At 40.2% G+C, this 24,465-nt stretch overlaps 1 protein-coding gene across 1 annotated transcript; it reads left to right on the top strand.

Annotated features, from left to right (window-relative positions):
• On the top strand, nucleotides 22,693-23,777 carry LOC8072262. Its single transcript, XM_021452237.1, has 2 exons — nucleotides 22,693-23,060; nucleotides 23,142-23,777. The coding sequence occupies exons 1-2, from the start codon at nucleotides 22,854-22,856 to the stop codon at nucleotides 23,553-23,555; spliced, it is 621 nt and encodes a 206-aa protein (XP_021307912.1). The 5' UTR covers nucleotides 22,693-22,853; the 3' UTR covers nucleotides 23,556-23,777.

The following is a 24,465-nucleotide window of genomic DNA, read 5'->3' as shown; positions in this document are numbered from 1 at the left end:
TCTATAATAAATAGCTAGTTGTGCCATCACCAACAGCTGAAACTGCAAGAAGTGATCAAAGCTGAGGGTCGTAGCGTCGGTGGGTCATTTCTCTTGGAGTGGGATGCAACAGGAAATAAATTGGGTCAAAGACAATAGTAAGCACATGTGCATCACCACACCGAGGCTCCGAAATGGTTTGATCACATTCCGTGCCCACACGCTGGCCACTGCACTGCTTTGCCGCATTCTCCAAGGGAGTTAAATTTCGTTCAAAGTAAACAGTGTAAACTTTAAAAGTGGTGTGTTAGACGTGTGTTCGTTCTCTGTAATAATTGGTCTGATTTTACTTGTTGGTAGATATAAACTATCATTTATTAAAAAAAGGAGTCAATAACTGATCAGTTCTTGGCTGATGCGCGCTGTTACCTTTGGCTCCGTGATCCGCGACCAATCCTTGTGCGATTGACCGACGCTACATTAGGATTAGGAGTACTCAAGATCCAAGGAAAGATGATCAAAGTTGCAGACATGATAGCAAAAGAGACAAGCCATGCCCATTAGATTGCCTTTATTCTTATCAAACTTTCGCACATTTCCAACACTGCATTATCCAATTGGTTTTACATACAAAAATTTAAATGGGGCTTGGTCTGCCCTGTTTCGCTTATAATGAATATAAATGAGTTTCTTCGCAAAAAAAAGAAGAAGAATATAAATGAGTTTCCCTTTTTTTAAAAAAAGGAGTTGATCGCTCAACTTTGATCTGTACGGGGGTGATCCCTCATTCCGCATAAGAGCTGCCTAGGATCTTTTTTTAGGTTTGTCTTTGCTGAATATACTCTCGTGTCGGCTGGGAGCAGGTGATTCTGTCTTGGGAAGTGTCGTTCAGCCTGGCGGCAAGTCTACTGCCCGTTCTCACGTTCTTCCAACATAGTTTTTTTTCTTTTTTTTTTTTCAATCACGCCGGAGCACATTTTTCATTAAGGAGAAGTCAACATAGATTTTGTTGACGCGGAATTTTTATCTGTTTGGTTCTGTTGAGTCAGTATTTTTATTCATGACTTTTCAAATAAGCAAATAAAACATTAGCTCAAGAAAGAAAAAGAAAAGGTAGAGAAAAAGTTATCCTCCGCTTTGTTTTGAGGAAACAAGACTAACAGTGACACTTTACTAACTACTTACTCCATGTTATTGGTCAATCGACACAGATAGAAAGGGAGGACAGAGTGCATCCTCCTGCCTATAAGTAGCTATAGGTTCTGGAGCCGGATTTAGTGACTTTACAGAGTCAGTCTTGTTTTATGACTGTCATTCCTTTCCAAAAAGAACTTTCTGTAGAGGTTACGGCCCCTCCAGTTCTTTTCAAAAAAAAACTTTGTCTCAATCTCCACCCTCGAACTGGTATCTAACAACTGCACAGATTTTTAGTTTCATCGGCCCACACAACAGGCGAGCAAAGCGATTTCAAACACAAGCTTCGAAGCAAAAATGACGACACTACTAGCATCTCATTAGAGAAACTGACAGCTAATAAAGTAATATTATTAAAAGCAAAATAACTTTATTCATTTTAGCGGACGAAAAAAGGAAGACAAAAAATAACCAAAGCAAAACGAAAAAACAAATAAAAATTCTAAAAAACTATCAAGATCTAGAAACTCCTCTTAGTTTATAAATTTATTCACTACTCCCTCGGTCCTCAAAAAAAAATATAAACTATATTTTCCAAGAAGTCAAACAAGATCAAGTTTGACCAAATATATAAATAATTATGCTAATATTTATGATGCGCAATAAGTATCATTAGACTAAGTATAAAATATATTTTTATAATTAATATATATTTTAAAATATACATATTCATGCTTTTTGATAAATTTAAGATTCTTTGACTTTTTAGGAAACAACATTTACATTATATTTGTGACAGAGGCAGTACTACAAATTAGGTTTCTATAGGTGGTCAAAAGCCTGTGTAGAGTTGGCTACAATAGTCGTCTCTGTGCTTCCATCTGTACAAACGATGATTATAGACGCAGATTTCTAGTCATCCCCTAAATAACCATTTCTAGATGCAGTTGAAAATTGAACGCCTCTATAAATGAATTAAAAACAAAAATAGGACCCGCAAGCAGCAAATAGCACCACCACTCACCACTACACCGGCTTGCCACGCCAGTCATCCAAAGCGGCTTGAAATCGCTTGTGTTGGCCTGCTGTGCGTGTGCGTGGTCTTGCTGGGTGGCCTGATGGACCTAGAAGTCTCTGCAGCAATTTTGGTTGGAAGGTAGAGATTAAAGCAAAGTTACGTGACTTTACTCTATAAAATTACTGAATCCGGCTCCATAGGTTCTTGATGGTATGCCTTGACAGCGGCTGAAAATTATGAAAGTTGTGTGCATATTGTTCGGCTACCAAAACAAGAATGAGATATCCAAGTGGAGACTGTCAGCAAACATATTGAGGGGGCATCTGTGTGGGTCATGTTCTTGGGAGTGAGATGCAATAGGAATTTAGGTCGAGGGCATTCATGTTCGCATACCTCTTCTTCGTGAAAGTAAGCATGCCCGTAACCAATCTGTTGCATAGATCGGCGACACAGCGCAATGTTGACATTGGGTGCTTGCGTCGGAAGCGCGATCACTCAGTTGCTGCGACAACTCACCAAGAAGCAGACGTTCTAAGCAGCGGATTCATTGGCTGCTGTGGCCTGAAAGCTGTAACATGGTTTTGAATGTCAGCGTACGTCAGAATCATGACGAGTGCCTCTAGTCTCGTGGCCGGCCGACTGCTCGGCACTACGTGGACAAAAACTATAGGGAAGCCAATGGCGTGTACATATGGAACAAATCATGTTTTTTTTTTTTGCATCCCCATGTACAAAACTTTATATTGTTATTCAAAAATTTAATCGATCGTGATGGTTATATAGTTTTGTCTATTTCCATTTTGACTCTTGGTGGAGAAATCGAGAAGAAATTTTACAGTGCTTGAGAAAAAATATTGCCTATTTTCCAAATAAGAGTAGGTTGGTAATTTCACCATGTTCATTGACGGGCAAATCTAGGGTTTCCAATCCCATCTTTATCTCAAACTAAACCCATCACTCACTCTTCCTTTCTCCGCCCCCCCCAATGCACAACCTAAAAGTAGTTGAACATACTGCCAGGTTTGCGCGCATGAAGCCACCCCAGAATGCCCACTTGTCCAGCCACCACATCACCGTTGTTGCGTGCTGCAGAGCCCTTGGATCGGTATTCTCTGCTTCGGCAGCAACATGCTAAGTTGCATGGCGGGAAAAACTAGGCCAAACTTGCAAGAGATAGGCGACATGCATCCTAGGAGACAGGTATGTCAAACTCGGAGCCCCTAATACTCTCAATGACGTTGTCACTCTCCCAGACAAGGTGATCCTGATGATGACCTACATAAGAGAGAGTGTCATGGCCAACAGGATGAAGATCGACTTAATACAACCTGTCCGACCATTAGGTCATCCTCAACAAGCGTTTTAAGTCGCCTGTCGATTTAAGAATAAAAAAGGGAGAAAATCCAGCCAAACAACATATGGGCAATGCAGTCAGATGACGATTTCATCGGTGGCTGCCCAACTTTTCACATTCCATCTCTGTCCACATAGGCAATGTTGGGAATGCCCTTAGGGGCTCGCAGCAGCTTGCTATGTGCCACCTAGCATGAGAAGGGGCAAAAGCTCAATTATCAATATAACCTCTATAATAAAAATATATTTTATAAATAATCTTTCTTGATTAATTGTCTAGAAAAATAGAAAAAATACCTAAAAGTACCAATAGTACTTTCATAACCATGGTAATAAAAGAGCTCAAACTCACGAGGACGATGGTACCATGGGATTGCACCCAGCCTATAAATTGCTAGGTTCTCACGCTGTGCCATCACCAACAGCTGAAATTGCAAGTTGTGGGTATAGGCTACTGCTAGGGCGACACTAAGAGATTGAAGTAGACACAGGCAGAAAGATAGTGAGTCGTCGTAGCATCAATGGATCATTTTTCTTGGAATGTGATGCAGCAGGAATTTAGGTCAAAGACGAATCGTACTCCTAAGCATGTACAGCACCACACCAAAGCTCCAAAATGGTTTCCTAGGCCATCACGATGATGACATTCCATGCTGGATTTTTCCACTGAACGACTCTCTGACATTCTTCATACGAGTTCAGATACAAGGAGTTGAGCGCTCAACTTTGAGCTGTACGGATGATCCCCCGTTCCTCCTACTCAGTAATCCGAAGACCATTGCTAAGAGTTCCTTGTGAACAAGTTCTGATAAACAAAGAAAACAATACCACGCTTTATGTAGCATTTGGCTGTGCTAGTACAATCAGTGTACCAAAATCAAGTGTGCGCATGTATGATCGACCGATAGATTGCAGCCCAAAAAATAAAGTGCAGTGATTGATGTCGATTGTCGACAAAGGGTATACTATTCATCATTACATCATCTTTAGTCATGGAAATTATATCTAATAGGACAAATCATTTTCTCAATTCAAGATCAATTTTATCTTCCTATGTCCCAAGAAGCATATGCTCAATTTTTGGAACTCTTGATGGCCCTTCAAAACATTCAACTTCAACCAGCCAAGGATATCTGGATTTATATTTGGAGATCTCCTTCTTTCTCCTCCAACAGGGATTATCCGTAGTTAATAGGACATCGTCAAGTTCATCAAGGTTATCACTGGCTCTGGAACTCTTTATGTCAAAATAAGAGAAATTTTTTCTTCTGACTCCTCCTAAAGGATAGTTGAGCACTGAGCTCTTTTTGTAGCGTAAGAACATGCATCTTGAGGATTATAATTGTCTTCTCTAAATATTGAGCCTTAAAGAAGATCTCTTACATATCTTCGCCACTGCCCTTTTGTCATGAGTTGTTGGCATAGTCTGAATATTTTGGGTGCCTAACTCGTTGGACCTTGAGTTCCTCTTACAAAGTTTTAGGTCCCAACTCCAGGTTCCCTTATTCATGGAAGTGATTTGTTACAATGTGCTGGGCTATCTGGACTATGCGTAATGATGCTATCTTCAATGGTCTGCCACCAACACTTCATCATTGCAAGATGGTCTTTAGGAAGGAATTTGCTCTAGTTATTCTAAGAGCAAAGGCAAATTATCTCCCTCTGATTGTTCAATGCCTATAAGCCTTTACATGATTTTGTTTATCTTTTTTGTTTCATGAACTCTTGTACTTCTTGGCTTTATTTTTCAATAAAACTAGGAGAATTCTCTGCGCGTTGCCACAAGCATTAAGAAGGAATATAAATATATTAGAATATGTATTGTTTAGTTGGATAACTTGTATGTTCATAGAAATAGGTAACTTGCTAATGTGGACATTACAATTGCATATGCTTGTGGATTTTGATTGTGTGTGATAGTGGATTGTCTAGTTAGATAGCTTGCATGTTAAGAGAAATAGGTAGTGGGGTTTTACTTTATAAGAGTATAAGATTCATTAGGGGATTTTGCCCCTCCTATACCATAAAAAATATAATACAAGAAACATATAAATAGAGGTCTGAGCCTATCTAAAATCATATACTCTTATCTATGAGGGTTCATTAGTGGCAACCTACTCCTGTTAACTAGTGATACTCTCTCTTGACGATATCTACTATCCTTTTTATTCTATTTTATCTTTCTCATGCATCATAACTCCTTTGTCAGGAAATCCAATGAGCGTTAGCCTCGATGATCGTCTCTCCTGAGAACATATGTTAGTTTACCGGTGAAACGCGATCATATTTAGTTTATTGCAACAAGATCATCCTGTTTTACACAAAAGAGTTGCCAATAAGTGCACTTATGTCCCTTGCATGTGGCGTGTAGCATGCTCTAGTCTAGTATTTAATTCATCTAAATGCCAATCAACCACTTCTCAAGTATTTAACTTATCTAACAGCTGAAAATTGCAAAAACCCTATGTATATATATCTTTCGTCTGCCAGCAAGACAAGAGTGCTTGAGAGATCGAAGCAGAGATAATCAAGAAAAAAATGAGTGGTGTCGACAAGTCATGTTCTAGGGTTGAGATGCAACAGGAATGTTGGTCGAAGGCAATAGCTCTCGTAAAGTTTCTCATCAACGTATGCCCGCAACCACAACCCTCGAGCAACCGCCACGGGATTCACTACTACAGAATACTCATCACAGCCGGTTCATAACCCTTCACTGCCGTGTTTGTGAAAGTAGGAAGTGATAACCAATGTTATAGTCACTGCTGACTTGGTGTATGTATGATCTAGTAGTAATGTCGTTCCATCGCCATCGTCAGTCCAACAGATAAGGTCAGCATCACCACCTTTCCGTTCTATGTTTTGGCGTTGATGTAAGGAGATCAAAACATACTTTTATCAGCAAGGAGATCAAAACAAATTGAACCTTAGAATGTCTTGATGAAATATTAGTGGGACTTTTAAGAGAGGAAGGACTGATGAAACTACAGACTTTTAAGCATTTATTAGATTGGTACGTCAAAACAAGTACTTTCAGTTAGTATAGCAAATGGGGAACATAAAACTAGGATCTCTAGGCTGCACAAGAGGAAGATTTGATTCACAGTGGCGCTAAGCTTAAAAAATATATCACCGCTTACTATAAAATAATTGTTTGGACAAATGATCGTAGCAAGTGGGGTTTGATGTGTCTTAGAATTAGAATGGTAGTAAGACTTACTGCTTTGTTGATGCATTACTATCTGATATTTGTTTTCTGATTTGCATTATGCCTATTTCCTTTAGCGTGCTATGTTTGTTTTGTTTGAGATATATCAAACCACCAAGGAATACTAACCATCCATTCAATAATTAGTTAAAGTTGGGGTCACAACCATAATTATCTTTTATTGACCGGGGGCGCTGCCTTTTGCGGGGAAATATGGATCACATGTACTGATATATGGTGTTTGAGATGCGGCTCTCGCCCAATCACCATGGGTTCAAGCACTCAACCTTGGCTCCACAAGTACCTCGAATAGAATCTGATCGGCACAGAGATTATCGCCTGTTCTATATAATCCTCAGTACCCCAAGACCATTGCTAAGATTAAGTATCTTAGTACACATAAGTAGTCTCATAATTCATCTGGTGTGTAGTGTCATGTTGGATTTTTTTTATGATGTCTAAGAGAGATAACAGAAGGAGGTAGTTATTTTGCGAAGTAATCAATTATTACAAGCTAAAATTTAGAAATTAGTACTATGAGACAACTTGCTTGTACTACTATTGTAGTACAAGTTGATCTTAAACACCACACCACGCATCCACTAGCTTCAGTTTTTTTAATATAAGAAAGCAATCCATATATGTAGTGGTTGATGTCGACTTTATGGATAGTATCATGATTGATTTCTCCTACAGTGTCGGACCCGTCACGTTCAATAATAATAATAAACATAGGAGATGCCTGGATTCCGAAATTATTAGCAGCTAAAATTAGCACCATAGAATCTCAATGCATTGCACTGAAGGATATATAGCACACATTCTGGCTAGCAAATTGTACATTAATTCCATGGTTTCCACAAAGTCCAAAACATAGCACCGGAGAAAATTAGCCGGTACGCTACAAATGCTACCCCAGCCATGACTCGTGTGTTCATCCGTACTTAATTCCGTAGGTGTCACTGGCTTGATTAGCCAAGACCCCACTTCGACGTTTGCTCGCCGCCCAGGAGTCAAACTCAAGAGTGTTTGGTTGGGGGTGTTAAAGTTTAACAAGTACGATACCAGCTTTATCTTATTTGTTAATTAGTATCTAATTATGGATTAATTAGACTTTAAAGATTTATCTCTTAAATTACTTTTTAGTTGTGTTTTTAGTTTTGTAAATAGTATATATTTAATACTTCATGCATGTGTAACATTCGATGTGACGAACGATAAATTTTACCAGGTCAAACCAAATGGGACCTAATGCATCTGCAGCCACTCGACGATGATCCGCTAACGACATTGTGTACAGTGTCACTATCGACCGAGTGTAGAGAGGAAGCATCTCATAAAACTGCACTGAAATGCATTGCAGGTCACACAGACAAGTGTGTGGTCCCCCCTGTTTGCATGTTGAAGACTTGAAGTTGCACCAGCTCAACACTTTTACTAGGTACTGTGGCCTTATTTAGTTTACGAAAATTTTTTGACTTTAACTATTATAACACTTTTATTTGTATTTGATAACTATTGTCTAATCATAAGCTAACCAGACTTAAAAAATTCGTCTCACAAATTACAGATAAATTATACAATTAGTTTTTTATTTTTATCTATATTTAATGCTCTATGCATGCGTTCAAAGATCGGTAAACAAGGGCAACGACAACTCGTCTCGCAAATTATAAACAAATTGTGCAATTAGTTATATTTTTTATTTATATTTAATATTTTATATATATATTTAAAGATAATGTGACGAGGAATCTTTAAAAATTTTGGAAACTAAACTGCTTGACCGCTTGCTCACCCCGGGTATTGTGGAAGATGCATGTGGCGATGCTGTCATGCTGAAATATCACCGACGGACGGACGACGGAAGCTCAGGCTCTCGCAGAGTCACAGTCCACAGTCGAGATCGGCGCCTGCGACGATGCCGTGCACTGGCGCGCGGATAATGGGTGTTTTTCCCGTGGGAACGGGCACTGCCGGTCTCCCCCTCGCCGGTCGTCTCGTGCTGCTTTCACTGTCACCTTGCCCAGGAACGAAGCCAGAAAAAATTATAGAAGGGGCTGAACAAAACTGTTACATTGATTTAACTTTACTGTAACCCCTTACAATAGAAAAAATATATTAGCTTGAAGTAGTCTTATATTAATTCACAAAATATATCTAAAAATAAAAGTCTCAGCCCATCCTTCCTTATAAATTTGTGTCTAAAATTAGAAGCAAAAACACTAAGAGCTCCACTGAATCAACAGCTGTAGGGGGGCTAGAGCCCCCTAGCCCCACCGCTAGCTTCGTCCATGACCTTGCCCAAGTAGTCGCCCGCGCTACACAAATTAAGCAAGAAAAGAGACGGATATACCAGAGATGGTAAATTCACCACCATAAAAAATTATATAGGCCTTGTTTAGTTCCGATAATCTTTGCACTTTCGTTTTTATTTGACAAATATTGTCCAATCATGGACTAACTAGACTCAAAAGATTCATCTCGCGATTTACAGGTAAACTGTGCAATTAGTTTTTATTTTTGTTTATATTTAGTGCTTCATGTATGTGCTGCAAGATTTGATATGATGAGAAATCTTAAAAAAAATTTAGTTTTTGAGGTGAACTAAACAAGGCCATAATACAGACGGACGAACATGCACCCGTCTTTGAACAAACAATGAACATCTCGCACATCTATAGGGCCTTGTTTAGTTTCCAAAAATTTTGCAAAAACTTTCCAGATTCCCCGTCACATCGAATCTTTAGACGTATGCATGGAGTATTAAATATAGATGAAAATAAAAACTAATTGTACAGTTTGGTCGAAATTGATGAGACGAATCTTTTAAGCCTAGTTAGTCCATAATTGGACAATATTTGTCAAATACAAACGAAAGTGCTACTATACCCGTCGCTGATAGAGTAATATCTGAGACAAGGCTTTTCACCGGCTGTCTCTGATAGATCAAAGACGCGCTTCAAACGAGCTGGAAAAAAAGCTTTGATTGAATTTGCTCGGTATAGATGTTCAGTTGGGCGGCGTGGCCATAGCACGAGTACTTTTCAATTTCAGTATTCAGAACTTTTTGGTCATCCAGAAATTACCAAATTCACGAAATCTCACTGAATTTTCTTTAACATAACAAGTGTGAGAGTTTCTGAAATTTTAATCTATATACGAAATATTAGCATGACTTATGACTACATACCTATTAATAAGCATAATAATATATGCAACACAAACAATAGAGGAAAGAATATGCTAGAGTTATGTATTTACAAAAAATTATATGGATTAGTCTAATACGGAATTTTGGATTTTCCAGAATTTTGAACCCCTCCTAGTACTAATAGGCACGACACCAATAATAGGCATGATATGATGACTCTGAATGACCAATTTTGTTCCATGCCATGGCCTGCACATCGTGCTCCCCTCTGGACCAGACACGTGCGGTGATCAAAACGTGTGTCTGTGTCGGCCATGACACTTGAGCAATCACCGTGAGATTTATTCTAAAGGAGATCAACATGAATTAAATCTTAAGAATGTTTTGAATGAAAGATTAACAGGACTTCTAAGACAGGAAGAACTGAACTTTTTTCTTTTTTCCTTGTTATAGAAAAAGCAGAGAGCCTTAATAGGCACTGTACAGAAAAAATAAAGAACTGAAAAAGGTACCAATGCATTAAACTAAGATTTACTAGATTGGAACGACAAAATAAAACACTTTTAGTTATTAGCAAATAGGGAACATAAAACCAAGATCGTTAGGCTGGACCAAGAAGAAGATTTGATTCACATTGACATTATTATATTGAGCTTAAAAATATATATCACTACTTACCATAAAATATTGTTGCACATTTTATTGTAACAATTTGGTGATGGATGAGTCTAGGCCCTGTTTGGTTGACTCTTTTCACATCGATTTTTTGGATACACGCATGCATGTAGTACTATATATAGACTATTTACAAAACTAAAAACATATCTAGAGAGTAATTTGCGAGACCAATCTTTTAAACCTAATTAGTTCATGATTGGACACTAATTGCCAAACAAGACGAAAATGATATAGTACCTGTTAAACTTTAACACCCTCAACCAAATACCCTCTTAGAATTGGAATGGTGTAAAACTTGTTGTTTTGTAGCAAATCTGAAACTATCAGATATTTTCGTTATTATTGTCATTATACCTGTTTCCTTTGGAATGCTTGGTTTGCTTTGTTTGGCATCAAAATCACTAAGGAATGCCAACCATCAAAATCACTAAGCATGTATGAATCTGGAACATTGCTGTGTAGATCAGCACAATGATCACAACAGGAACAGGTGCTCGCATCAGTGATAGCATTTGTGCAGTCATCCCTGGAGCTCAGTAGCTAGGAGGTGAACATTAAGCAGTGAAAGATGTAAGATGATTTTTTATGTCAGCATCTGAATCATGAGGAGCGTTAAGCAATGACAGATGCAATGGCTTGTTCAAAAGAACCAAAAGGTTTGTGCACATACAACAAAATCAGGCAAACTTGCAGAACAAATGCCTATACCATATATATGGCTTGTTTGATAGAAAATATTTTCACTAAAACAAAAGTTTTGTTGGGTTGAGATAATTAAACCGGGGAAGCAAAAGGTTTTTATACACATGGAACAAGTCACACAGCTTTCTGATGAGCCTGGCTCTATGTATAGAAAACTTTACAACAACATTTTGACTCATTTTATAGTTTAGCCTCTTTCCATTTTCAGTTTTAAATAGGAACACCTAAAATTAGATGAGCGAGGACGCTGGTACATGACTGTACCGATGCCATTGCATCCTTCCTTCCTATAAATAGCTAGCCCCTCACCAACAGCAAAATTGCAAAAGTGACCAATAATGAAATTCACAAAATATATCTAAAAAATAAAGTTCTCAGCCTATCCTACTTTATAAATTTATGTCTAAAATTAGAAGAAAAATACTAAAAATTTCACTAGGCCAGCAGCGGTAGGGGGGGCTGGAGCCCCCCTAGCCCCACCGCTGGCTACGTGCCTGGTTCCTCCTGAGAAAACATATGTTGGTGAAACCCGATCCTATTCAGTTTATTGCAAATCGGACCATCCTGTTTTGCGCAAATAAAAGCGTTGAAGTGCTTCTGTCCCTTGCATGTGGCGTGTACGCAGTATGCTGGAGTATTTAAGTCATCTAATTAAATGCCAAAAACCACTTCTAGAGTATTTAATAACTTATTAACAGCTGAAAAATGCAAAAAAGCCATGTATATATATATCATTTGTCTGCCAACATGAGAGTATATCATTGTCTGCCAACATGAGAGTGCCTGAGAGATCGAAGCGGAGACATTCAAGGAAAAAACAAGTGGTGTTGACGAGTCATGTTCTAGGGTTGAGATGCAACTGGAATGTAGATCGAAGGCAGGAGCAGAGGACTCAATGTGACAAGTTATGGCATCGATCTCCATGCAAAAGACCCTGTGAATTGCCGACTGCAATGGCAGCTAATTGTTAGCAACCCAATATAGTATGAGAGAGAGAGGTAGCCAGGGGGAATCCAGAGGAGGAAGACAGAACCCTAAGAGGCTCTAGAAGGTTCTAGCTAGAGATACAGCAAGGTGGAGTTTCTGGATATTATTCTGTTGGATGCCCTCACATGTCTTCCTGTACCCCATCTTGTACTCTTTAGCCCTGTCCTGGCTCGCCCAAAGCTGCGGCCCATGCAACGGCCCAGTCCATACAATAGCTGGATCAACATAGGAGTCACCTGACACTGATATCCGCTGCTTGTGTCTTTAATGGAACCGTCTTTAAATGTGTGAGTGATGAGTGAGGAATCGCTGGCAGATAGCAAATGCCCAACCGTTATTTGGGCCTGTGGGCCGAGCATGCAGTAGTCCATATGTATGCTCTCTAGGGCCTTGTTTAGTTCTCCAAAAATTTTGCAAAACTTTTCAGATTTCCCATCACATCGAATCTTTAGACGTATGCATGGAGTATTAAATATAAATAAAATAAAAACTAATTACACAGTTTGGTCGAAATTGACGAGACGAATCTTTTGAGCCTAGTTAGTTTATGATTGGACAATATTTGTCACATACAAACGAAAGAGATACTGTAGCAAATTTGCAAAAAATTTGGGAAGTAAACAAGGCCTAGGTAGGAAACTACGTACAGTACTACCGTATAGTGGGCAAACTACTAAGACAGAACTATCGTGTAGCAGTATTTTATTCCATATAGCCAATGCTTAAGCGTGGTCAAAACCCTACACTAAATAGCTTAGCCTCTTTCCAATTTCACTTTTTTGAAATAGAGTTATATATTATACTCAATCCATCCTAAATTATAAGAGGTTTGACTTTTTTGACATCAACTTTAACCACTCGTGTTATTCAAAAACTTATATAAAATATCACTTCTTTTGTTGTGGCTTGGTTTATTAATTAAAGTTCTTCAAGAATAACTTAAATTTGACTATATTTGCATATTTTTTTTGAATAAGACGAGTGGTCAAATTTAGGATCAAAAAAGTTAAACGTCTTATAATTTAGGATGGATGAAATACTTTTTTTCTCCACGAAAGAATACAATTCTCGTACACCAAGAAGTCAAATAGTTTTAACTTTGACTAAAGTTATTTTAAAAAATACTAACACTCTTGAGACAAAATAGGTATCATTAGATTATTTGTAGAATATATTTTCATAACACATTTATTTAGAGACATAAATGCTAAACTATTTACTATAAACTTGATCAAAGTTGAGCTAATTTGACTGACATGTTCTCTATAATTATATTTTTCTGTGGACAGAGGAGTATTACATGGTTGTGCACGACCGTGCATATATATATATACTACATGTGATCCGGTCGTGCACTCATGCACTGTCAGTGAAAAACGGAGATAGCTGAAGCACACGGCTGCATCAGTCTGCTATAACGACTGCCGTTATATGTATCATGCATGCCTAACTCTCTAACTGTACATACTACATGTGATGCAGTGGGAATCAATGAAGCCAAAGCGTCCAAGCGTAAGCTACACAATACAATGATGAATAGCAATAAACAAATTAAATGTTCACAAGCAAAATATATATATTGCTAAATAAAGAGTAAAAAACAAAAACTAATAAGAATTCAAATTAAACTTTGGAATAGAAACCAATATTTTCGTTCATTGTTTCGTGCCACCGGCAAGTAGTTAAGAGTCGCGCGTTAGGTTTTGGATGGCTTAGCACTTATAAATTCATATGTCCAGTGTTGGTGATCGAATTGTGTTCTAAGGACACAAGTATCTGTGTTTGCAGTAAACGAGGTTATAAAAAGAGGTCTAAAGGAGTGACTAGTGTGGTGCGGGATCATAGCGGGAGGTCGTCTCCAGGGATCGTAATCGTCTGAGCTACTCCCCGGCCTGCACATCTTATTATAGTGCACAAAGCCTCTTTTCAATTAATTTGGACCCTTGGGAAAGCCAAAAAACAAATTATCACATACATATATATATACAGGAAGGGACGACACAGTGCATCATCCTGCCTATAAGTAGCTAGGTTCTTGGTATGCCTTGGCAACGACTCAAAACTGTGAAAGCTGTGAGCCTATTATTATTCAGGTACGAAAACACAAGAATTTGAGATATGAATGTGGAGGCCGTTAGGAACACAGGAGCGTTTGGTGGGTCATGTTCTTGGGAGTGAGATGCAATAGGAATTTGGGTCGAGGGCAGTTATGTTCCCATACCTATTCTTGGTGAAAGTTGCATGATGGGCGGCACACATCCCAGACAGGGATGCCAAACTCGAAAACACTAACGTGGATCCTGACGACAACCTGCACGAGCGAGAGCATCTCACGGCCAACAGGATGAAAACCAAGTTCGTCGGGTTGTCAGCCACACCCTGACCGATCATTAGCTTTAGCATTAGCAGTTGAGGGCTCCCTAGCAATATATCCTACTGATGACAGGATCACCTTTCACTGGGAATGATCGCGTTGGTACAAACAAAAAAGAAAAAAAAAACATGTGTGCCACTTAGAAGGGGCAAAATTAAAGCTCAACCCTCCATAATAAAAAAAACTCCATAATAAAAGTTACATTTTATAAATAATCTTTCTCAATTAATTGGCTAGAAAACAGAAAAATAAAAGTACTTCGAAGTATTAATGGTATTTTCCTAACCATGGTAAAAGAGCTCGAACTGATGAGGACGACGGGTACCATGCATGGGGCTGCACCAGCCTATAAATTGCTAGGTTGTCACGCCCTGCCATCATCAACAGCTGAAATTGCAAGTTTTGTGGGTACGCTGCGTACTACTAGGATGAGAATAAGCGATCGAAGCTGAGACAGGCAAAAAAAAAATAATAGTGAGTTGTCATAGCGTCGTCGATGGATGATTTTTCTTAGAATGGGATGCAACACGAATGTTATTGCCGCTGTCGCCGTGGTCTTCCTCGGCATCTTCATCGGCGTCGACGTCGCTACCGAGGTCAGTAGAAAAAAAAAACAAGGACTCTCCAGGCATTGCTATAGGTATGAAGAAGAAAATATAAATAGATTAGAATAATAATCATAAGAATCAAGAGATGTATATGTATGGTGTTGGTAATACAGCAATATATGTTGGTTTCATGTATAGATGTTGACACTTTGTATGATGAAATAGATAAATTTATTATTATATACTAATGGGATGTTCTAGTGGATGTTGATGTAGACAATTTGTATGATAAGAGAAATAGCTAGGGTTTATGTTTATAAGAGATAAGAGATATAGATTCACTCTCTCAAGAAGCTTCATCTCCGTCCATGCCTGCTTGAGCTCCCTCGTCGCCGTCCTCGGTCCGTCCGGGTTCAAGGCGGATTTGATAGCTGTGCTTCTGGATCGAGTCCCCTGCTAGGTGGATCCAGTCCCTTGTGCCGGCTCTCAGCTGTTCCCCATCCCGGTTGCGTCCTCCTTCGTCTCCGACTCCACCCGACGCCTCCTTTTGCAGCCATGTGCCATGCATCTGCCATCGGGCCTTCGTCGAGCATGTCGCCCTCACCCCTGCAGCAGGTCGTCATCCCCTGGCTCCTGAGGACGTTGTCCTTAAATTCTCCGTCGACAGATCCAACATCATCTTCGGTTCGGCGGAGATGACGGCCCTTCCCGGCTTCCTCAACCACGCTTCAAACCGTCGCATTGCGAGGTTATATATTCCATCATGTTTCCATGCGCCCGAGCTGCCTCTGGAGACCATCGCCGGCGACCTTCTCGGCGGCGTTGTCGTAGTGCTCTCCCCTTCGTTGTGGTTGGAATACGCGTGTCCTCTGCTATGCCGCATGGCTGTGTACGTACGTGTCCTTCTAGCCGCCAATGGCCTTGATGTATTTTGGTCGTCTATGAGGACCTCGTTGTAATTTAGCTGCAATATATAATATATATATAAATGTATGTTGTAAAAAAAAAAGGTGTGTCTGCCTCAATGATCGTCCCTCCAGAGAAAACATATATTGGTTTACTGGTGAAACCAGATCATATTCAGTTTATTACAATCGGACCGTCCCTGTTTTGCACAAAAGCATTGCTAAGTGCACTTCTGTCCCTTCCATGTGGCGTGATGTAGCATGCTCCAGTATTTAATTCACCTAAATGACAACCAATCTCTTCTCGAGTATTTAACTTGTCTAACTACTGAAACTTGCAATAGCCGTGTATATATATATCATTCGTCTGCCAAGACGAGAGTGCATGAGAGATCAAAGCAGAAAAAATCAAGAAAAAATGAGTGGCGTCGACGAGTCATGTTCTAGCTAGGATTGAGATGCAACAGGAATGTGGGTCGAAAGCAATAGTTCCACAACCCTTGAGCATTTGCTGATGCACGTGGGATTCACTGCCACAAATTGCTCATCACCACGTGTTCGAAACTTCCCCTTCACCGACGATCTTCGCTCATGTTTTGTGAAAGTGTGCAGTGATAACCGAGGTTATCATCACCACTGGCTTAGCATACGATCCAACGGTGATGTCGTTTCTAGTTTCATCAGTTGAATAATGATAAAGTAGACATCACTACCGATCCGTTTTATGATTTGGCGTAGACAATGTAAGGAGATCAAAACAAAAAAATCAGTAAGGGTATCAAAGAAAAACTGTAATCTTAAGAATGTCTTAAATGAAATATTACTGTGGAACTTTTAAGAGAGAAAGAACTGAAATGCCAACAACGTGCAAGAGTAAAGAATTTATTAGATTGGTACGTCAAAACTAAGTACTTTCAGTTACTTTTTTTTTGCAAACAAGTACTTTCAGTTACTAGCAAAATAGGGAACATAAAACTGGGATCTTTAGGTTGGACCAAGAAGAGCAAGGATTTTTTATACACGATTACACTAAACTTAGGAAATACATCACTGCTGCTTACTATAAAACAACAGGAATATAATTGTTTGGATGATTTATCGTAACAACTTGGGGTTGGATATGTCTTAGAATTGGAACGGTAGTAGCACTTATATCGTCTATCAACAAAACAGCAAGTCTACTACCCGGCCACCCCTAAAAAAAAAGGTCTATACTACCCCAATCTTAATACCATTCTCAACAAAACAGGGCATGATGCCAAACAAACGTAGCAGGCGAAGGAAATTAGCTGGCACGCTATACTACTACCCCAGTCATAGTCCCTAACTCATTTGTTCATCCGTAGTTATCAGTGTGTCACTAGCTGGTTTAATTAGGGCCTGGTTCAATTCGTGAATTTTTTTTTGTTTTTGCTGCTGTAACGCTTTCATTTGTATATGACAAATATTATCCAATTACAGAGTAACTAGGCTCAAAAGATTCGTCTCATAAATTACAGACACAAATTGTGCAATTAGTTTTTATTTTCGTCTATATTTAATACTCTATATATGTGTATAAAGATTCGATATAATGAGGAATCTTAAAAAATTTTGGAAACTAAACAAGGCCTTGAGTAAGGATGGAAACGGTCGAAAAACTCTAAAATTGTTTTCTACTTTTACATTTGAAATACGAAAATAAAAACGGTAAAGTCGGACACGAAAACAAATACGAACTTACGAAATATCGATTTCGAAAACGAACCAATTCGATCGGATTTATGTCGAACATGGTCGATATACAAAAACTTAATACGAAATACCGATATATAGTACCAAGTGCATGACTAAGTATATACAGGATCAAATTCAAGTGCATATAATAATTAAAAAGTGCATGATCCTTGGTCTTAGGTATTTAATACAATAGCCCACACATAAATACAAGTCTAGAATAAGCAATTAATAGCTAGCAGGAACGCAACTAGCCACCAGTAGAAAGAACGCAGATGCATGGTGAGTAGTCTGTAATTGGACTGTGTGACCCTATAGTTGACTAAATTCGGTTTAAACCAAATTTTAAATTTGAAATATTTCAAATTAAAAGTAGAAAAGTAGAAAACGGTCGAAAAATGTCAAAACCGTTTTCTACTTTTACATTTGAAATACGAAACATCTAAAATACGAAAACGAAAACGATAAAGTCGGACAAAAAAATACGAATTCGATCGAATCAAATAAAAAAAGCGATTCGATTCGGTTTGGGATATTTCCGTTCCGTTTTCATCCTTAGCGTTGACCCCAATTTTTTGCACCGGTTGAACCAGCATACTATATGCATGCGCGCGCTAGTAGAGCCGCGCGTACTCGATGCGCTTATTACGACTGTACGGTGTCACTGTCGACGGAGTGTGTCAAAGTGCACACAAAAGGTAGTTAGCTTGTTTGCAAGTTGCACCAGCTCGTGCCCCTGGCAGCACTTTGCTACTAGCTAGCTAGGTTTTATTTAGATCTAAAAAGTTTTTGAATAGCACTTTCGTTTTTATTTAACAAACATTATCTAATCATGGAGTAATTAGGTTTAAAAGATTCATCTTGTGATTTACAAGTAAACTATATAATTAATTTTTATTTTTATCTATATTTAATGTTACATACATGTGCCGCGATTCGATGTGACAAAAAATATTAAATTTTTTTTGGTTTCTGAGGTGAACTGAACAAGACTTTACTCCATGTTATTGGCCAATCGGTTGATGCGCATCCACTCCAGCGAGATTACAACGACAACTCGAGAAAAAGGGCATTTACGATCACGACAACTCCTTGTGGGATCCAATCAAAGTTTCGAGGATCCATCGGATTTGGTGGCTAAGGTGAATCACCCGAATCGGTGTTAACTGTTAAGGGTGGTTAATTTCTGGTTTTGAATTCAGGTTTGGAGTGCAGGTACGTTGAGTTCACACCTGCAAAATTATGTACTAGTGGTGGTGCCATATTGGATTTTTTTTTTACGATGTGGAGAGAGAGATAAAAGAAAGAGGTAGTTGCTTTGCGAAGCAATCATTTATTCGCTATTGTACAGAAAGATATATAGTTAGAGTACAAGTAGTTATTATCATATTTAACACACAAACAAACATCACATGCACGACGCACCCACTGGCTCCATTTTTTTCCCCCGTAAGAAAATAATCCATAGAATGAATCCATGCAGTGATTATATTGATGTCGACTTTATGAAAAGTATCACGATTGATTTCTCCTGCACTGTGGGACGTCGACCGCTCTCGTGCGATAATAATAGGAGGTGTCTGAATCCCAAATTAGCAGTTAATAAAATTAGCACCATTGAACTCCAAAGGACAGCAGCCACGAAGGATACATACTTAAGATAATGTTTGGTTTCACCTCCTAAACTTTAGTCTCTACCTTAGACTAGCCACAGCGTTGCCGGTGCTGAAAAATCAACTCCGTACGTCAGCTCATATCGATGCCAGAAACCACATTTCGGGCACAATAATGTGAGCATCGTTGTTTTACTATATATGAGACCCAAATATTCAGAGCTGTCAATGTGTTGCTCAGTGTATTGAAGAGGGAGTGTGCTGGTTCAACCGGTGCAAAAAAATATTTTTTTTATCCTCTCAGCATCGAGGAACCAACATGCCTCGACGCCAGCTCTTTTTTTCAACTCATCATCGCCCACAATGGTATGACTCGATCCGAAAATAAGAGAGAGAGTTTCAGCGTCGACGTTTTGCAATGTTGTGGACAGTCTTACTATAGCCTTGTTTAGTTCTAAAAAAAGTTACATTTTTTTAGATTTTCCGTCACATCGAATCTTTAGACGTATATACATGTAACATTAAATATAGATTAAAATAAAAACTAATTACACAGTTTATCTGTAATTTACGAGATAAATCCTTTGAACTTAGATAGTCATAGTGTAAATACAAACAAAAATGCTACGTATCCGTTTTGAAAAAAGAAACTAAACAAGACCTATATAGCAGCCGCCAGCCGAAGGCCGAAGGAAATTAGCCGGCATATGTCAGTGTCAGTGTGTCATCACCACCGGCTTAATTCGACGTGGTCGGCCGGCACCCGTCAGTCAAATGCATGGATGCATCCGCTGCCACTCGACGATGCGCTGACGACAGTATTATGAAGGCAGTTTTTTATGCATATATGTTCAACATGTGCTATCTTCGCTATTCGATCAATATTGCATCAAGATATGTACTGGTAGTGTGAAGTACATAGTAGTGAGGAAATGTAAAATAGTAGTGAAAGAGTAAAAATACACCAATCTCAAAGCACTTTTGGGTGATGTAGATAGTATATATTGAGCACGTACATGCTACATTACATTATTGCGTAGTATTAGGACGGTGTCACTGTCGTCGACGACGGAGAGTAGAGGAAGCATCGTGTAATTGCACTGCGGCAGGAAATTGCAGGTGGTGGTTATATATACCTCGGCCTTGTTTAGTTCACCCTGAAAACCAAAAAGTTTTCAAGATTTCCCGTCACATCGAATCTTGTGGCATATGCATGAAACATTAAATATAGACGAAAACAAAAACTAATTACACAGTTTAGCTGTAAATCACGAGATAAATCTTTTGATTCTAGTTAGTCTATGATTGGATAATATTTGTTACAAACAAACGAAAGTGCTACCGTTCTGAAAAGTTTTCACTTTTCGAAACTAAAGGCCCTCGTTTGCAAGTGCCTTGAGGAAACGAGAGAGAGACGGCAGCACACTTTATTCTCCTCCATGCTACTACTGCTGTTAATTGGTTCATCGATCGGTCGATTCGCGTCACTCCACCCATCAACTACAACGACAACTCAAGAAATAAAAGGGCACCCGCGATGGCGATGGCGACGACTCCTTTTCCCTGCGGGACCGGCCCCGGCACCGGCACCGGCACCGGCCGGCCGTAGATAAGACCCGGCAAAGTCGTATGGCTTCTGGTCATCTGGTGCGGTGGCTGACCCGGCCTTGCACTGTCAGAGAGAAACCAAAAAGAAAAAAAAAAGACATCAGTCTGTTGTTACAAAGAATGCATGCATGCATGCCTAACTCTAACTGTACATGCATGTGATGAAGCCAAAGCGCCCATGCTTATCCAGTATCCACTTGTGCTAGCTGCTATATGTGTCGTTCGTGCTCTCGACGTGGACTGCTGATCCAATGGCTGCGTGCCATGCAGAAACGTGACAGTCCATAATGGCCATCAACACTACATCAACATCGCCTTTGTAATCTTGTGTGTGCCTTTTGTATGAGTTACTACTTCATTGACTCTTCTCTGCTGTCAGCTTAGCTGCTAGGAATACGACGTACGCTCTACAAACAAGTTTGTCTCTTGAGATCGAAATTCTAATCCTTTGTAAATTCCATATGTTTTAAGTGATATTACGACTAATTAATATATTTGAGTCCTTGTTAGGGGAAAAAAAACTATACTACATCAACGCCGACCGCGAGTCCTATGCATGGCCGATGATCAGTTTGGAAATGCTCGTCAAACTCCCAGTGCAAACTGGCAAAGCACTCGTACGAGCAGTACGCGTAGCAGAGGCACACTGAGGCTCTATCTCGCAGGGTCGCAGTCCACACAGCAAAGGTCGGCGCCTGCGACGACGACGACGACGACTGCGCGCGCACCGGCGGACGTGACGGGTGTTTTTCCCGTGGGAACGGGCGCTGCCGGCTGCTACGTACGGCGAACGAGTCGTCAGTCTCGCCCTCGATCGCCGGTCGTCTCGCACTTCCCACGCACGCTCCGCTGCGGACTGATGACCATGCCCAAGTCGTCGCCCGGCCGGCCCGCCCGGTACGGGGCTTATCACCGACATTAAAAAACTTTTCAAGACTCTCTAAATATTGTTTAGTTTCAAAAAAAATTGGAAAATTAACGCTGTAGCAGTTTCGTTTGTATTTAATAAATATTATTCAATCATAGACTAACTAGGCTCAAAAGATTTGTCTGGTCAATTCTGACCAAACTATGCAATTAATTTTTATTTTCGTCTATATTTAATACTCCATGCATACGTCTAAAGATTCGATGTGACGGGGAATGTGAAAAATTTTGCAAAATTTTCTAGGAACTAAACAAAGCAAGACGCATTCAGTTCACCTCAAAATCTAAAAACTCTACTTAAATTTGTCCAGTGTAGATATATTCAGCTCATCAGCTGGACGGTACGGTCCTAGCACTAGTAGCCAATGCAAGTCACTAACAGGCACAATTCTATTAGGATAAACTTAATAACCAGATAATTTTTTCTATACTTGTCAAATAACGTAGACATTAGGATAATCTTAATAACCAGATAATTTTTTCTATATCTTCTCCTCTATCATCTATCCATGATATTGTTTTATATCTTATCCTTTCAAGTTGTTTTCTCTCAGGAAAAAGTCTAAAAAACGCCCTCAACTATAAGTAGTCGTCTAATCAGGGCCCTCACATTTGAAACCGTCTAATCTTCACATTAAGGTATTTGAAACAGGGCAAAATTATACCCTATGGTGGTTTTGCTCGGTGGTTTTGGCGACGTGGCGTCCAGCGTGGCGGCGGTTTTCCACGCTGGCGCTCGTGCGGGCGCCCGGCCGGCGCTCCTGGTCCCTGACAGGTGGGTCCCACCTGTCAGGGAAACCCCTTTAATACCCCGCCGCCTCCCCTGGTTCTCTCCCTCGCACTCCGCCCACTCCGCCTCCCCTGCTTCTCTTCCACCGCGCTAGGGTTCCGGCGAATTTGGTGGCCGCGTGTTCCGCTGATTCGGTCTTCGGCGGCGCCGGCGGCGGGATCAATGTCACAGACAAGCTCGGCGGGTTCGAGCAGGCAGGGTGGCCTCGGCTACGACGGCCGTGGGTTGCCGGTGCCGTACCGCGTCCCGCCGCTGGCGTACGAGCCCAGCATGTTCTGCAACTGCAAGCCGAAGCTCAAGGCTAAAAGGTTCATCTCGTGGAGCCAAGCTCAGCCCGGTCGGAGGTATCTCCGCTGCCAGAAAGTCAGGGTAAGGAAGCATTTGTTCTGTTTTTGGATTTTCAGCTGTGATTGTGATGGGGAATTCATTGTAATGATGATTGAGGTGCAGAGTTGCGATGAATGCGGGTTCTACCAATGGGTCGACGAGGAATGCTCTCCATGGTACAAGCAGCTGCTGAGAGACCTGCGTGATGCAGTGTGGACCTTGAAGGACGATCTGGCGGCCAAGGAAGGAGAATTGCAGGCCCTGTCCAATCAGTTGGTTGCTCTGGAGGTTCAGTTGGAGGAGAAGAAGAAGGAGGCTGATGAGAAGCAGGTGGAGCTGGATTTGAAGCACCAGGAGCTGGATTTGAAGCAGCAGGAGCTCAATGACAAGGAGCAGCAGCTGATAGCCAAGCAGGTGATGTTGGAGGGCAATGACATGGCATTGGAGGCAATGAAAGGCAAGCTGAAGACCAAGAATCAGTGCATTGATGCACTTGTGCTCATGTGTTTGGTCCTGGTGGTTTTCCTGAGCAAGTAGAGGGGTTGGTGATGTAGCTTTTGTTAGTAGTGGTTCCCTAGCTATTGTAAGTAGTGGTTCTACTGATGAAGTAGAGGCCCTAGTACTGCAGAATGAAGTGTCACAGAAATGCCATGTCTTTTGAATGTAAGCATGTGACAATGTTATGCAGTGTCTTTTGAATCAGATGTTGTGACAATCTTATGCAGAATCTTTTGAATGAAATCATGTGACAATGTTATGTCATGTCTTTTGAATGAAATCATGTCACACAGAAATAACAAGGTCAAACATATAGAACATTGGGATTTTTCATTGCATTAAGTCACACTGCTGATAATGTTTCACTGCTGATCATGTCACCCCAGTAGTAGTAAGTATTTTTACACACAAAAGCATCAGCACAAGTGCACCTAAGTTCCCTGTAGGTATTTTACACCCAAAAGGTTGGCAGATTGCCTGAGTTCGCAACTACAGCTTTGGATTACATGAATGATCAGTAGTTGTCTCCAAAGAGCAAGTGTTGTAGCCTGCCTCTTCCTGAACCCCTTGATGCATGGCTTGCATGGCTCCCCCTTCCAACAGCTTGGCTTGAGCTTCCAGCAGCTTGGCTCCCCCTTCCTACAGCTTGGCTCCCCCTTCCTACAGCTTGGCTCCCCCTTCCTGCTGCTTGGCTCACTCTTGCATGGCTTGAGCCAGAATCTTGGCTTGGTCCTTGTTGGCTCAAAGGTGGTTGGCTTGGACCCACTTGTTGAGAGGATGCTGGACTTGCCTGGGCCTGTGTAATTAGTTAAGTATTATGCAATGCAATTAGTTAACAAATGATTAAAATTGATTCATACCTTTTTTGAAGAAGACTTTGTCCTCTTAGCACTTGGAGGCTTAGTTGACATTTGTGCTTGTCTCTTATTCTTTGCTTTGGCTCTTTTGA

The sequence above is a fragment of the Sorghum bicolor genome, chromosome 2 (assembly GCF_000003195.3).
Source record: "Sorghum bicolor cultivar BTx623 chromosome 2, Sorghum_bicolor_NCBIv3, whole genome shotgun sequence".
Lineage (NCBI taxonomy): Eukaryota > Viridiplantae > Streptophyta > Magnoliopsida > Poales > Poaceae > Sorghum > Sorghum bicolor.
The sequence above is the reverse complement of the archived record's forward strand: the minus strand, read 5'-3'. Positions and strand labels throughout refer to the sequence as shown.